General features: G+C 41.5%; 1 protein-coding gene across 6 annotated transcripts in view; it reads left to right on the forward strand.

The window, feature by feature from the left end:
• ELAVL4 (ELAV like RNA binding protein 4) overlaps window positions 1-12793 on the forward strand; it is an 84003-nt gene that overhangs the window by 66775 nt on the left and 4435 nt on the right. For all 6 annotated transcript variants that reach the window (XM_068163896.1, XM_068163894.1, XM_068163893.1 and 3 more), the window contains exons 4-6: window positions 6619-6772; window positions 7163-7388; window positions 9167-9205. In XM_068163896.1, the coding sequence (XP_068019997.1) occupies window positions 6619-6772; window positions 7163-7388; window positions 9167-9205 (419 nt within the window). The remainder of the gene's footprint in view (window positions 1-6618; window positions 6773-7162; window positions 7389-9166; window positions 9206-12793) is intronic.

The following is a 12793-nucleotide window of genomic DNA, read 5'->3' on the forward strand; positions in this document are numbered from 1 at the left end:
ATAAAAGCATATGAAAGGTCACTGCTGCTGTTGAAGATTGCCTGGCAATTCAGTTGCATCAAATATTGGAAGGAAAATAAGATGTGTGCTGCATGAGGTACAGATTGTTTAAACTGTGCAAGGCTTTTTTCCCCCTGGAAAAAGGACAGTGTCTGAAAGGATGTGAAGGAAGCATTTAGCAGTTTGCATATGGATTCAGGTGACCTGACTTAATGTTGGGGGATGCTGGAACATGGGCAGAACAGAGTTTTGAAAGGAAGCTTGAAATCTCAAACAGAGCCCATGACCCCCTGGAGCGCAGTCATCTTGTCCTCCTCTTTCCTTTTCTCTGTTGCCTGAGAATAGGTGGGCTTGTTTCTTCCCTCACAGGAGCAGATATCACACTGTGATGCTATTGGAGCAAAGGGAGAAGTCTCCAGTGAGAAGAGAAGGAATCTGAGTTCTCTGAGCCCTTGACACCTTTTAGTTTTTACATCTGTCACGCATACAAAATGCTAAAATACCAAACAGATGAACACTGCTCTCTGGTCAGAGGCTTTCTCTAATTTTCAATTAAGTCAATGAATAACATACAATTTTGTTACTGCTATATTAACACTTCCTATTTTTAGTTAAAAATACGTATCTTCTTTACTCTCTTTGATCAATAGGATGCAATTGTCCTAAATACAGAGAGTAAGGCTATGAGGGAAAGCCTCTTTCCTCAAAAATCTTGCTGTTTATCTTTTCTCTGGCATTCTTTGAAATGGCATATTCCTACAAAGTTCAGGCTCTAAATCTGTCCATGTTAATTCTTGTAGTTGTCTGCAAAACTACAAACTATCCTGTCACTGTAGGGTAACCAAATAACAGCAACCTCAGACTTCTCTGTCCTACAAAGTCATTTGTCAAAAAGATTGCCTTCCAGTTGTGCTCAGCAGCAAAGGAGGTGTGGGAAGCACAGGGCAGGGGAGGAGGAAGGCTGCAGCAACAAGCAATGGGGAAGAGAGCTATATCCCATCCTGAACTGCTCGGGATGTGGTGGGAGAGTTAAATCCAACAATTTGAGTTGCAGCCAGGGAGTACTGGCTTGCTGATAGTTGTGGTAGCAGAGCGCTGATGTTGGTGCCCTTGGCACGAAACTCTGCCAAAGACCCTGCATTTTCCACTCCTGTCTTCCCATAGCGTTCTCAGGGGCTACTGGCCACTGAGCTGCAGGCCACTGTTTACAGCTGCTTCTCCCAGTGAGGACTTAGGATGTTGTGGAAGGCCAGCTGGTAGAGTGAGGATATGCAGAGTTTGGGGATGCTTGGATTTGTAAGTGAGCTGGGGAAGGTGAAATACAGCAAGGAAGGCCCAGAGGGTCCTTTAGGTGTTCTGTGGAGAAGAGAAGATGGAAGGTCTACGGGGAGCGGAAGATCTGGTATAAGCCAAACTTGCTGGGCAGTGGCAAAGAGGGATTTGCATTTTTAAGATTCCCCTGAAGGCAACTGTACTGTGCCCCCATGTGCACAGGGACATGGTGTGTGCCGCACTCTGCCAGCTTATCGCTCGCCTTCAGACACAATCGGCTCCGTTTCCCCCTGAGCTCCAGTAAAGCTTTGAAGAGGACAGAGGTGCAAAAGAGCGCGTACTACTTTCCTTCTCTGAAAACTCAGATTGCAGGCACTTTCAAGCTGCAGATTTGGGGTGTAGTTGTTCTATGATTTAAGTTTTAATTGCTTGCTCTGTTGTGGATAGTCACAAGAGAGGTCATCTGTTGTGACTGCTGCAGCCTTGGAACAAAGCCTTGGACGGGAAATGGTAAAGACGCCATGGGGCTGGAAGGCCCCAGATATGTTCACTTGGGTTTTTGCTCTTTAGGAGCTTCTGTTTGTGTAACCTTTTGGACTTTGTAGTGCTTGTTGACACATCCTACTTTGTTCTCTGTGCTTCTAGTGATTCTGTGGCTTGAAAGGCCGTGCAGTGTTGTTTGAAGGTTCAAATTTGGCTCTGCATCTTTAGCAAGCACCAGAGTCTTTACCTGTTAGTTTGTGCACCTTCTTGTAGCAGAGATCTTGTTTAACTGCTCCAGTTTTGCTATTGCAATTAGTTCTTTTAGTCTTGCTTTGATATTGCCAGAGTGCTTCTAGGTTATTATCTATGCATGTCTTTTCTGAATTGATGGAGTAGACCATTGTATCTTACCTGCAGTCATAATTAATCCCAGTAAAATGGCATTGAATTGCTCAACAATAATGTGCATTTTCATTGCTCTCCATCCCCTAGCCACAGCTTGGAGATGAGAAAGGACAAAGCAATACAAGCAGCAGATGTGAGAATATTCCAGATTCTGGTCTTTAGCCTCTAGAGCAGGCAGCTTTTGTGTGCCTGTTCTGACAGGCATGTAGCTTTCACAGGAGGAATTCTTGAGTCTGTTACACAAAAGTAGGATATATAGACAAGGGCTTGTAACTGGCTGTGGGGAAAGAGCTCTTCTGGCTGTAGCCTGTTCTTTGGTATTGAGCAGATTTTCTTCTAGTTAGGTATGTCCGTAAAACAAGCATGCTTCTTTGCACGTGTTAGTTTTGGGTGGTCTTGTGAAAGCACTTCCAGTACATAGCAGTGGAATAAGAGGCAGAAAGTGAGGGAAGGATTGTTCCTGTTTTATTCATTTGGACAATGGGCTGAAAAAAGTCAAATGACTCACCCCAGAAGCCATACAAGAAATCCTGTATCTGTGTCATGCAGAGAGACAAAGTGATGTCTTTCAGAATTAAGGTCACAAAGAAGTTTATTTTCAAGTGTTATACAAACTTTTTTGAAAGGTCCCCAGGAAATCTCTTATCACCAGTTGCACCTTAGCTGCTTGTGGTCAGGGAGATGCCCCAGGGATTGCAGGTACCGTCGGGATGGGTAGTTTGGTGGTGGCTTCTGTATGCTTTGTGCTGCTCTGCAGCACTCTGATCAAGGGCTACTTAGCAACTAGCTTCTCATATTTCTCAGCTGAGTAACACTGGCCACAGAGCAAGACATATGTTTCCTTGGTCAAGTTTTAGTTTTTGAAACATGTAAGCTGCTAGGTTGCTTGTCCGCAGATGCTTTGACCAGGGCACAGTGCCTCTGCCACAAGGTTTTACAGAAGGAAAAGGCCATTCCTCTTTGGTGTAGATGGGAGCTGAATCATAGGAGGAGGCTTCTAGAAATGGTCTTAGTGTTTGAGAAGTCCAGGATTAGTAGATGAGCTGAAGGCATCCTTTAAGATGAGCAGCAGTGAGGTGGTTAAGTGTCAATATTTAAATGGTTGCTGTCCAGCGCCTTGCCTCTGTAAGACAAATGGGATGCGTTCATGCCTCTGGGTGCCTTTGGGCTCTGGCTTGGAAAGACCAGACTGCTTCAATTTATGTTCTGCGGAGTCTTGAGGTTAGAAATTTTTCAGAAAGTTTTCTACATAGGAAAATAGGTAAGAAATCAATAGGGAGGATAATTAGTTTAACTTGGAGATATTTTCTGTGCTCTTGAAGGAAAATGTGCATTCTCGTGGAAGGTAGGGAATGCTGGACCTCATGGCTCTGCGGCAGAGTTTGGAGACAGCGGTGCAGACACATGAGATGGCTGAAGAGAAGCCCTTATGCAGGCTAGGGTTCAATGTCAGATGGTAAATATCATAGTGAATGGTTTTTCACATTAGTTCCTATCCATCTATTTATAGGAACCAACATTGGAGGCCAGCAAGCTATAAAATGAATTGCACAGTATTTTATTCTCTTCCTTGCAAATTTGACCAAAGAGCTCCTAAATGGTTTTTCACAGTGAAGTGTAACACCATCGTTCGACCTCCAGCCGCCACGGAAGTGGACAAATGTTTTAATGCTGGGAAGAGCCTGGATCAAACAGCAGTTTGGTGTGCTCCAGCTCATTTATTTGAATCTTTTTGTGCTGCTTAGTGTTTGCATGTACTTTTTTCTTTCAATTCACCTTTTCATTATTAAAAAATAAAAATCCTTATAGTGAATATAAAGAATTAATGCAGCATCCTCACGCTTTGCAGTTTTCAGTGACAAAAGGGGAGCTGCTTTTTGACTGGCATTTTAACTTTGACTGCACAAGGAACTTCTGGTCTGGTGGTCAGGGTGGATGATTTCTTCCTTTGATAGCTAATGCATGGGAAGACATCCAATCCTCAGTACTAACTGAATAATGGCTTGAAAGCAGGATGGCACAGTCTAACCAATTGATTTGTCATTGGCTGACCTGAGAGGGAAGATGAAAAAGATTCAAAAGCAGATAAATAATTGACGTTACTAGCCTTGAGTCCGTTCAGCTCGCAACCTTTTCTCCTTGATATTAAAGGATGGCTGAGTTGCTTTTGGCAGCTTCTTTCTTTGGCCCAGGCTCCCTTGCAACCTGAATGTTTGATTGCAGGAGGAAATAAAAATTGGACCCTAGCGACGACTGGTGTTTACAGGAGCTGTGGGGAGATGGATTTGTGTGTGTGTGCAGTCTCCTTTCACTGCCTGTCTGCATGGCCCACAAGTGCAGAGCATTTCCTGTATGTGGAAGTATATAATACAGAATGTCAGGCACTTGCTGCTCTGGGAAGTTGTGGGTTTTTTGCATATCCCAGTATTTTTCATCTTCCCTGTAATGTGGCATTTGGTTAATGAATGTGCCATAGTGAGAAAACCCAAAGGAAACCCCTGGCTGTTTTCCCAGGAACTTTATTAATTTTGCAGCTCTCAGTTTTGAGGAATAGGTAAGGTCCCTGCCCCTACTCCAGAGAGGCCCTTAAGTGTTTTTTAAACTGTTACTCCTAAAGTGATTTAAACTGTAGGTGTCTAAACCCTTACAGTACCCTTTCAAGGTAAAGCATTTGCAGAGTGTGGAGAGGGTCTGTTTTTTCTGAGTTGTCTAGCGCAGGGTTGGAACTGAGGAGCCATTGACATAAGACTACCAAACCAAGCACAGTCAAAACCTGTGACCTTCAGCATCGTATCTGTAGGTGAAAGCCCAGCATAGTCATACCAGCTTTCCCCAGGTGCCTGGCTTGATCTGAGTTACATAAGTACCAAGCGATGCCCTGCATGTTCTGGTCCTGGAGCATCAGAGGGGTGTTTGGGACCAGTGACTAAGTGATTTAAGCACTGCACCCCGTCAGGAGATCATGGGTTGTGAGGTCCTAAATCACTGAGGCACAAAATGGTTTCCACTCTGATATCCTTCTCTCTTTCTCCTGATCTTAGCGCTTGAAGGTTTATCTGCTCCCGGCATCTGTTGAGCCTTTGTGCTGTGCCTGAGCTTGCCTCAGTTGATGCAAATGTTTTATCGAACTTCTTTCACATTTCTCTCCCTAAATTTTTTCCACCTCCTCTCTGTAAATGCTAGTTTTAAAAGGTTATGTACAAACGTGTAAGTTGTAAAGAAGTTGCCAAAAACCTTAAAACCAGGCATCTTTAGAATTTGTCTGCTATTATGCAGAGAAGATTGGGGAAGCAAATATTAGTCATTAACATCACTTTCTGTGTTGAGTCAACATCTATTTTTAGGTGTGGAGCACATCAAGAGAACTCTTTGACACATGAAACACATAAAGGCATCCATTTGACATCATTTGTGTTTGGGCTAAGGCTCAGGAAGAGAAGACAGTTACTGAATGTGTTGTGTTCATGATGTGATCCCCTTACCCCATTTCCTTCCAAGACACATTTTACAACATAATGCAGGAATGGACTGATCTGTTTATATTTAAATAAATCAAGATGAAGTGCAAGATACTGAGGTTTGGATGCAGTGCTATTTCAGATGTGCTGCAGAGTAATTCTTCATGGTCCACGCTGAATACTTGCCATTAGGATTTATCCAAGAAGTATTTTTATTACATTAAATGTGTGTCTTCTAAATGTATGTATTATTTTTGAAGTGCAGAAGGCTTTTTATGTATGTATTATAATTACGAATATGATTCATAGGTAGAAGAGCGGTTAAGGGAGTCTTGATTTAATAATTTTCCAACAGCATGCATGCAGTGCCTCTGCCAGATCTCCTTGTTTGCTTGGCCATAATATTTTATGGTCTAGTTATGGGCTTAGAGTGCAAGGGAACTTCTTGTGATAAATTGCAGATACGACAATGAGTGTCAGTATACAGTTCCCTGAGCAGATGTTCATTTAGTCTAATTTTACCAGTACTTCACTGTTCATCCAGAACAGATCTTGCCAGCTCAGGATGAAAACACAAAGAGATAGCACAAAAGATCACTCTGCAAATAACCTGATCCGTTTCAGACACTTGGAAGGGGTGGGGGGAAGAAAAATAGGCTGGAACTTCAGTGTGCTAAGTGTGTGCTGAGGTTATTACATGTTGGATACAGTAAGTCATCCATACACCCACAAACCATAGGGGTAAATCTATGTGGGAAGTTGCATGTTCATCTACCTATGAACAGTGTTTATTTTATGAGTGCACTTAAAGAACCCGTGTGTCTATCTTTAAGATTTCTCTAGCTTTGTTCTTCCAGCCTTTCCTGGTTTTCTTGATTTTGCAGAGCAGGTAGTGTCTGAACTCTCTGTTCTTTCACAAGCAATAGCCGTGAAGTAACCTGTTTAAAATGCAGAGTGGCTCTAGATTGCTAATCTGCCTTTCCTTTTCTTCAATCCATAGGTGTCATATGCCCGTCCAAGCTCAGCATCTATCAGAGATGCAAACTTGTATGTCAGCGGCCTTCCGAAAACAATGACCCAGAAAGAATTGGAGCAGTTATTCTCACAATACGGGCGCATCATCACCTCAAGGATTCTGGTTGATCAAGTCACAGGTTAAAAGAAAAACCTTTTCTTGATACCTGCATGTTATTCTGGAAATGATTAAATTCTTTGCTGGTAGTTGGGTTTTAAGACAGTGGGTGACTACTGTAAAATGAGCTGCCTGGTTCTTTATAAGCCTGTTTATAAGAGTAAGAGTTTGTTGCATCTTTAAGGAGGGATCTCAAAATGCAGGATGTGGTTTACTTAATCTGTGTAATAAATAAGGTAGGGACTGATTTTGGAGAATGCAGATGGATGGGGAAGAGTCTTTTTTGTTTTATAGGACTTTATTCAATTAGCAATCCACATGCTCTGTGAAATCAAACCCAACAGTCTGTTTGTTCATTACATACTGAGGCTCTTGCTACAAATATTCATCTGTTTGTGTTTTTACTTCCCAGGGGTTTCTCGAGGTGTGGGATTTATCCGTTTTGATAAGAGAATAGAGGCAGAAGAAGCCATAAAGGGACTAAATGGCCAGAAGCCTAGTGGTGCTACAGAACCAATTACTGTGAAGTTTGCCAATAACCCCAGCCAGAAAACAAGCCAGGCACTCCTTTCACAGCTGTATCAGTCTCCCAACAGACGCTACCCTGGACCACTTCACCACCAGGCTCAGAGATTCAGGTAATTACCTGGAAAAGAAATGAAGTTCCACCAGCGACGACAGTGTGGGGCAGGTGCTGCACAGGAAAATATGCTTTAGTTGCGTAGGCTGACCTGATTTTCTTTGTAAAATTAAATATTCTTTCCTGGAGAATGAGGAGGAAAATCTGCTGACGGCAGTAGTCATGTTGTATTTACCTAAACAGCTGAAGTACTGTACAATCAGATCTTATGAAGGCTCACAGAAAAAGGGAGGACAGAATAGAGTTACTCTGGTAATCAGATGAGCAGCAACTATCCTGTTCTTTCTCTTTTTTTGGTAATGCTTTTATTTTCTGCCATATTATTACAGTTTTGATGCAGCTTAGACTTTGATGTTAATGACAGTGGATTGGTAGGAGGAAAAAAGCTGAGTCTGTTCAGTCAGCAGCAGTATCATTAAATTTATTAGCCTGATATCTGCTCTTAGTATAAAGAGACCTTGTATGAGTCTTTGGTGTGATTCTTCAGATACTTTTGAGAATGTTTTACCCTTTACATTCGGAATTCAGTGTTTCTCTCTGAAATGTCATGTTTCCATTTACTTTAATTTTCAGGCAACCTAGCATTCAAAACCTGTCTTCAAAAAAAGATGGCTTTGATATATTCACATAACTGAATTCCATACTGGCTGTAGAGAATTATTCAAAATTAGTTTAAGTTTTTCAGTGATGAAAAGTGCTAATCCACTTAAAAAGCCAGTCCTCGGATACATTAAATTTACACTTGTTTTTGTCTTCAGCACAGCTGTGTCCGCTGAGGTTATCTCTAAATCATTCCATGGACAGAAGGATTTTATTGTACTCCCATGGAAAGCAGATGATTATATTCTGCACATTCAGTAGCCATTTAGATGGACATAGCACAAAGGATTAATGCTAAATATATGTAATAGGAGAATGTGGGAGGTTTAGAGTGTTCAGAATCAAGCACTGAAATGTGCAGTTTGATTTAACTTTGCACTGAAAGATTTCTATCTCCAAGTTAATTTATAAATAAGGTGAACAGTTGAATTATTGTAGGTTAAAGCATTTGGAATCAAGAATTGAAATTTGCAGTTTGATTTTGCACTGAAAGATTTCGATCTTCACGTTAACTAAGGTGAACAGTTGGATTATCATAGGTGAAAGCATTTGGAATCAAGAATTGAAATTTGCAGTTTGCTTTAATTTTGCACTGAAAGATTTCTATCTCCAAGTTAATTTATAAATGAGGTGAACAGTTGAATTATTGTAGGTTAAAGCATTTGGAATCAAGAATTGAAATTTGCAGTTTGATTTTGCACTGAAAGATTTCGATCTTCAAGTTAACTAAGGTGAACAGTTGGATTATCATAGGTGAAAGCATTTGGAATCAAGAATTGAAATTTGCAGTTTGCTTTAATTTTGCACTGAGAGATTTCTGTCTCCAGGTTAACTGTAAATACGGTGAACAGTTGAATTATTTGGGAAAAACTTTTTGTACTAATGTTGCCAAAAAAAAAAAAAAAAGACAAAAGCAGATTGAAAATAATAAATCCTGAAAAAGGAGGTTTTCTGTGAGGCCGTAGGCGAGTCTAAAACGGCTTTAAAGGCGGCGGTGGAAATTTAAGCACAACTTCAGACTTAACAAAGCAGGCTGGGAGTTGTTAGGCTCCTTAGATGTGTGGGAAACTTGTTGAACGTTTCTTCTTTGAAAATGGAACGCTATTAATAATAGTTCCATTGAGCAATCTTGCCATCTGTGAGACATTAACCCAAAGACCCTCCTTCTCTTTTCAGGCTGGACAATTTGCTTAATATGGCCTATGGCGTAAAGAGGTAATTAGAATTCCACAGATTGCCAGATGTCCGTGTTGGCACAGATTGGTGCTACAATTTTTTTTTTATTTTTTTTTCCTTTAATTCACTAACTTTAATTTTTTTTTTTCTTTAATTCCTTCTTTTTCTTCCACCAGCATGTCAAATTCTTTTTAAGTTTGGACTTCAGTTGGTTTTGTTACTTTAAAGGCCACACATGCAGATTCTGTGGGTTTTTTACTTTTTCTTTTTTTCCCCAGCTTGGTTTTTGTTTTTTTATTTACAGGTGGGCTTCTCAAATGGTTTAGGTGCAACAGCTACAAGCATTCAAGTGCAGTCACCCTGTGAAATGGCACTTTTTCCAGAATCAGAACTATTAAATCGCATTTTTAACTGATCTACAATCTGATCGTGGAAAATTTAGCAGTCAGAGAATTACGCTGCTGTTGTCTGAATCTCAGTGTTAAAACCCTTCTCCTGCATTTGGTTTCTCAAGTTTTACCGAAATACAGCTGTGTGCACCTTAATCAGCCCTGAGTTTCTTTTGTTACAGGTTTAATACTTTGAAATTTTCTCGATGCTTGGTACTTCTTTGTTTAAAATAGCTCTGTGTGTTCATGTATGTGCACGTACGTGTGATAGCATAAGTGTTTACAAATCAGCTGAGCTCTGTTTCATGAGTGTGTTCAGTGTTTGGTCTGATAGCTAAAATGAGTTGACATGTTGTTAGTGTTTCTTCTAATGGCACACATCAACAAAAGCAAAACCTTACAGCAAAATACAGGTGTAGTCTTATTCCTGATGTTCAGCCACCTCTCTCAATTAAGATGAGAAAGTACTACTTAAGCTTCTGAAATGCTCTTCTCACCACACTTGAATATTGTTTGAGCTTTTCTTTAAAGCCCACCCTGTAAAATGGTGTGGTAAGTATCTTAACATTAGTGAGTGGTGGACAGTAGTGTGGGTTTTAACTAGTGCTTTTAGCTGTCATAAATCGCCAACCTTAAGACTGCTTACAGAAGCAAGTCAAAACGGACAGCGTGTCTTCCCAGAAGCACTGCTTCTGGTGTTCATTAGTACACTGTTACAGCTGCAACATCCTTAGTGGTGATGGTGATACGAGGGGTCAGAACTTACCACTTGATTCTATCACATACTGCTTTTCTTGTGTTCTCTTTTCATGTTTGATACATTGCCCAAGCTGTGGCAAAACTCTCAGCCGCAAGTATCTTCCAAGTACAAGTCAGTGTCAGAAGGATGGGTAAATTCTGGGAATTTTTCCTAGTCTTTTGCTGCTGCTTCCCCATGGTTGCACTAGCATGTGATGCGAGACAAACAGGGCTTAGTCAGAATTAGTGAAGGTTTGAATTCTGATGTCTTGCGGTCAGCAGAAGGAAAGGGTGACCCCACCTGCCTTTAAGTTACATATCTGCTTTCTTAGTAGTCGGTCTGAAGTATTAGCCTCGAATCATGACAGTGCTTAAGTTGCTTTGTAGGCAGCTAAAATTAGTTTGCATCTCCTCCCAGCAAATCTCGCACTAGGAAACCCTCCATTTACAAGTGTAAAAAATACCACATTGAGACAAATTTCTGTAGCGTAGCGTTGCTGAGTTTAGGGGTTGGTTCTTTCCCTCTATGTGGTGCTGATGGAGAATGAAATGTGCTGACGTGGAACAAAGGGTTTTATTGACGCTAGCTTCAGATCACTTGCTACTAGCAAAGCTACTTATGCAATAGGTTCTTGCATTTGTGTCAATACACTTGCACTAGTTTCATGTGTGTTCTTGGATTTACAGCAGCTCCTGTGCTCATGGTACATAAATAGTTTAAAGCTCCCTAGTTCCTAAAGGCTTCCAGAGAAAGGCTGCTCTCCAGTGAACTGTGAAGCTTTAACCCTTTGCTGCAGTACAGCATTCAGTAAAAATGCAGAGCTTTGTAATGTGCTGTGACACACAGCTCTGCATTACACAGATCTTACAACAACATCACTTACGGGGTAGTGTGTATGTTAGTGTTGTGCTCCAGGTTAAATTTAAACATTGCAGGAAAGGAGCATTTGCTGGCTTACATATGATACTAGCACAGTTGGCAGTTGAGAGGAATGGGTTTGAAGTCCCATCTTCCAAATTTTGAAATAAATGGAAGCTGTTGGGTTGAACAAGCTCTCAGGCCCAGGCTCCTGATTTACAATTCCACGTATGAGGGAAGGAGCAGTGTAAACTGGCCTCATCCAGCCCTGCTCCCAGCAGCTGGGGAAATACTGGAAGCTTAGAGGCATACTGAACTATTGTAATAATGTTACTAGTTTCAGTATGTGGGAGAGACACTGAAAGATGTTGCAGAAGTTAAGATGAGTTGGAAAATTGCCACCTATTTTTAATCAACTGTCTGCAAAGCTGTACGTAGGTAGGTCTGAGGATCCAACGCTGTGAGCATTCGAACCCTTCATTTACAGCATAGCTACACTCCAGTGATGCCTCTAAGTTTAAGATACATATTCCAAGTGTCTTTTCCACTTCAATATACGACCTGAGTGCTGTCAGGAGCCAGCAGAATGGTGATTAGCCGTCAAGGGTCTAGTTTCTCTTACGGTTATTTAATCTACACTGCAGGATATTGTTGAGATTGCTGGATCTGTGTAAAAATATTACCAGTGTAAAAGGAGTTTAGGAGAACACAAGAGCTCATCCAACCCATCCACTCGCTCAGCTGTCACTCAGAAAATCCTGAGGAATTACTCAGTTGTGATATTAAACATCATATCGAAGGTACATGTGAAACTGGATTTTTATGAAGATGTTTCCTCTGTGCAGTTGTGTTAAAACCTGTCCCAAAGTGTAGCTGCAGAAAGCATGTCATTTTTTTTTTTCCAAACTGATGAAAGGAAAATTATGTTGATCCTGAGGGCTGATACTGCTTAACATCCTCATTAATAACCTGAGTCATGGACTGCAGTGTGCCCTCCTTGCATTAATGGGTGACACTACATTGGTGAGGGAGCAGGGGCTGTTGCCCCAGCTGCCACTGGGGAGACCTTGACATGCTGGAGGAGCATGGTGAAATTCAGCGAAGGCAGATGTATAGTTGAGCCCCTGCCTGCTGTCTTCAACCTACAAGGGGCATTTGAAGGAAGATGAAGCCAGGCTCTTCTTGGAGGTCAGCTCCAAAAGTATGACAGTTACGGCTTGTAGCATGGGAAGTTTAACTGAGTGTAGGGGAAAATCATTCACTGGAGCAAGGGCTTCTGTCCTGGGACACTTAGAGCTTTTCTGCAAGGCCAGGAGCAGCAGATCTACTTTGAGAAGTTAGCCTCACTTTGAGCAGGAGGTTGATCGGATGATCTCCATAGATCCGGCCCAGCCTATATTCTATGGTGGTTCTGTGTTCATAAACAGCTACCAGGCTTTAGCTTCCCAGTTCAGATGTTCAAGTTAAAAAACGGGTCCCAAAAGACACATGGGGGGCGGGGGAGGGGAAGTTAGGGTGCTCTATCAGATTTCTAAGAGCTTGTCCTTCTACCTTGACTATCTGAAGACCCTGAGAGCCTGTCATGGGCATGACATCTCAGTGTCAAGATATTAGCTGACATGCTTATTTATTGTAGTTATG

Source organism: Melanerpes formicivorus, unplaced genomic scaffold (genome assembly GCF_026170545.1).
Source record: "Melanerpes formicivorus ecotype bairdi unplaced genomic scaffold, bMelFor1.0.p_v2 SCAF_75, whole genome shotgun sequence".
Lineage (NCBI taxonomy): Eukaryota > Metazoa > Chordata > Aves > Piciformes > Picidae > Melanerpes > Melanerpes formicivorus.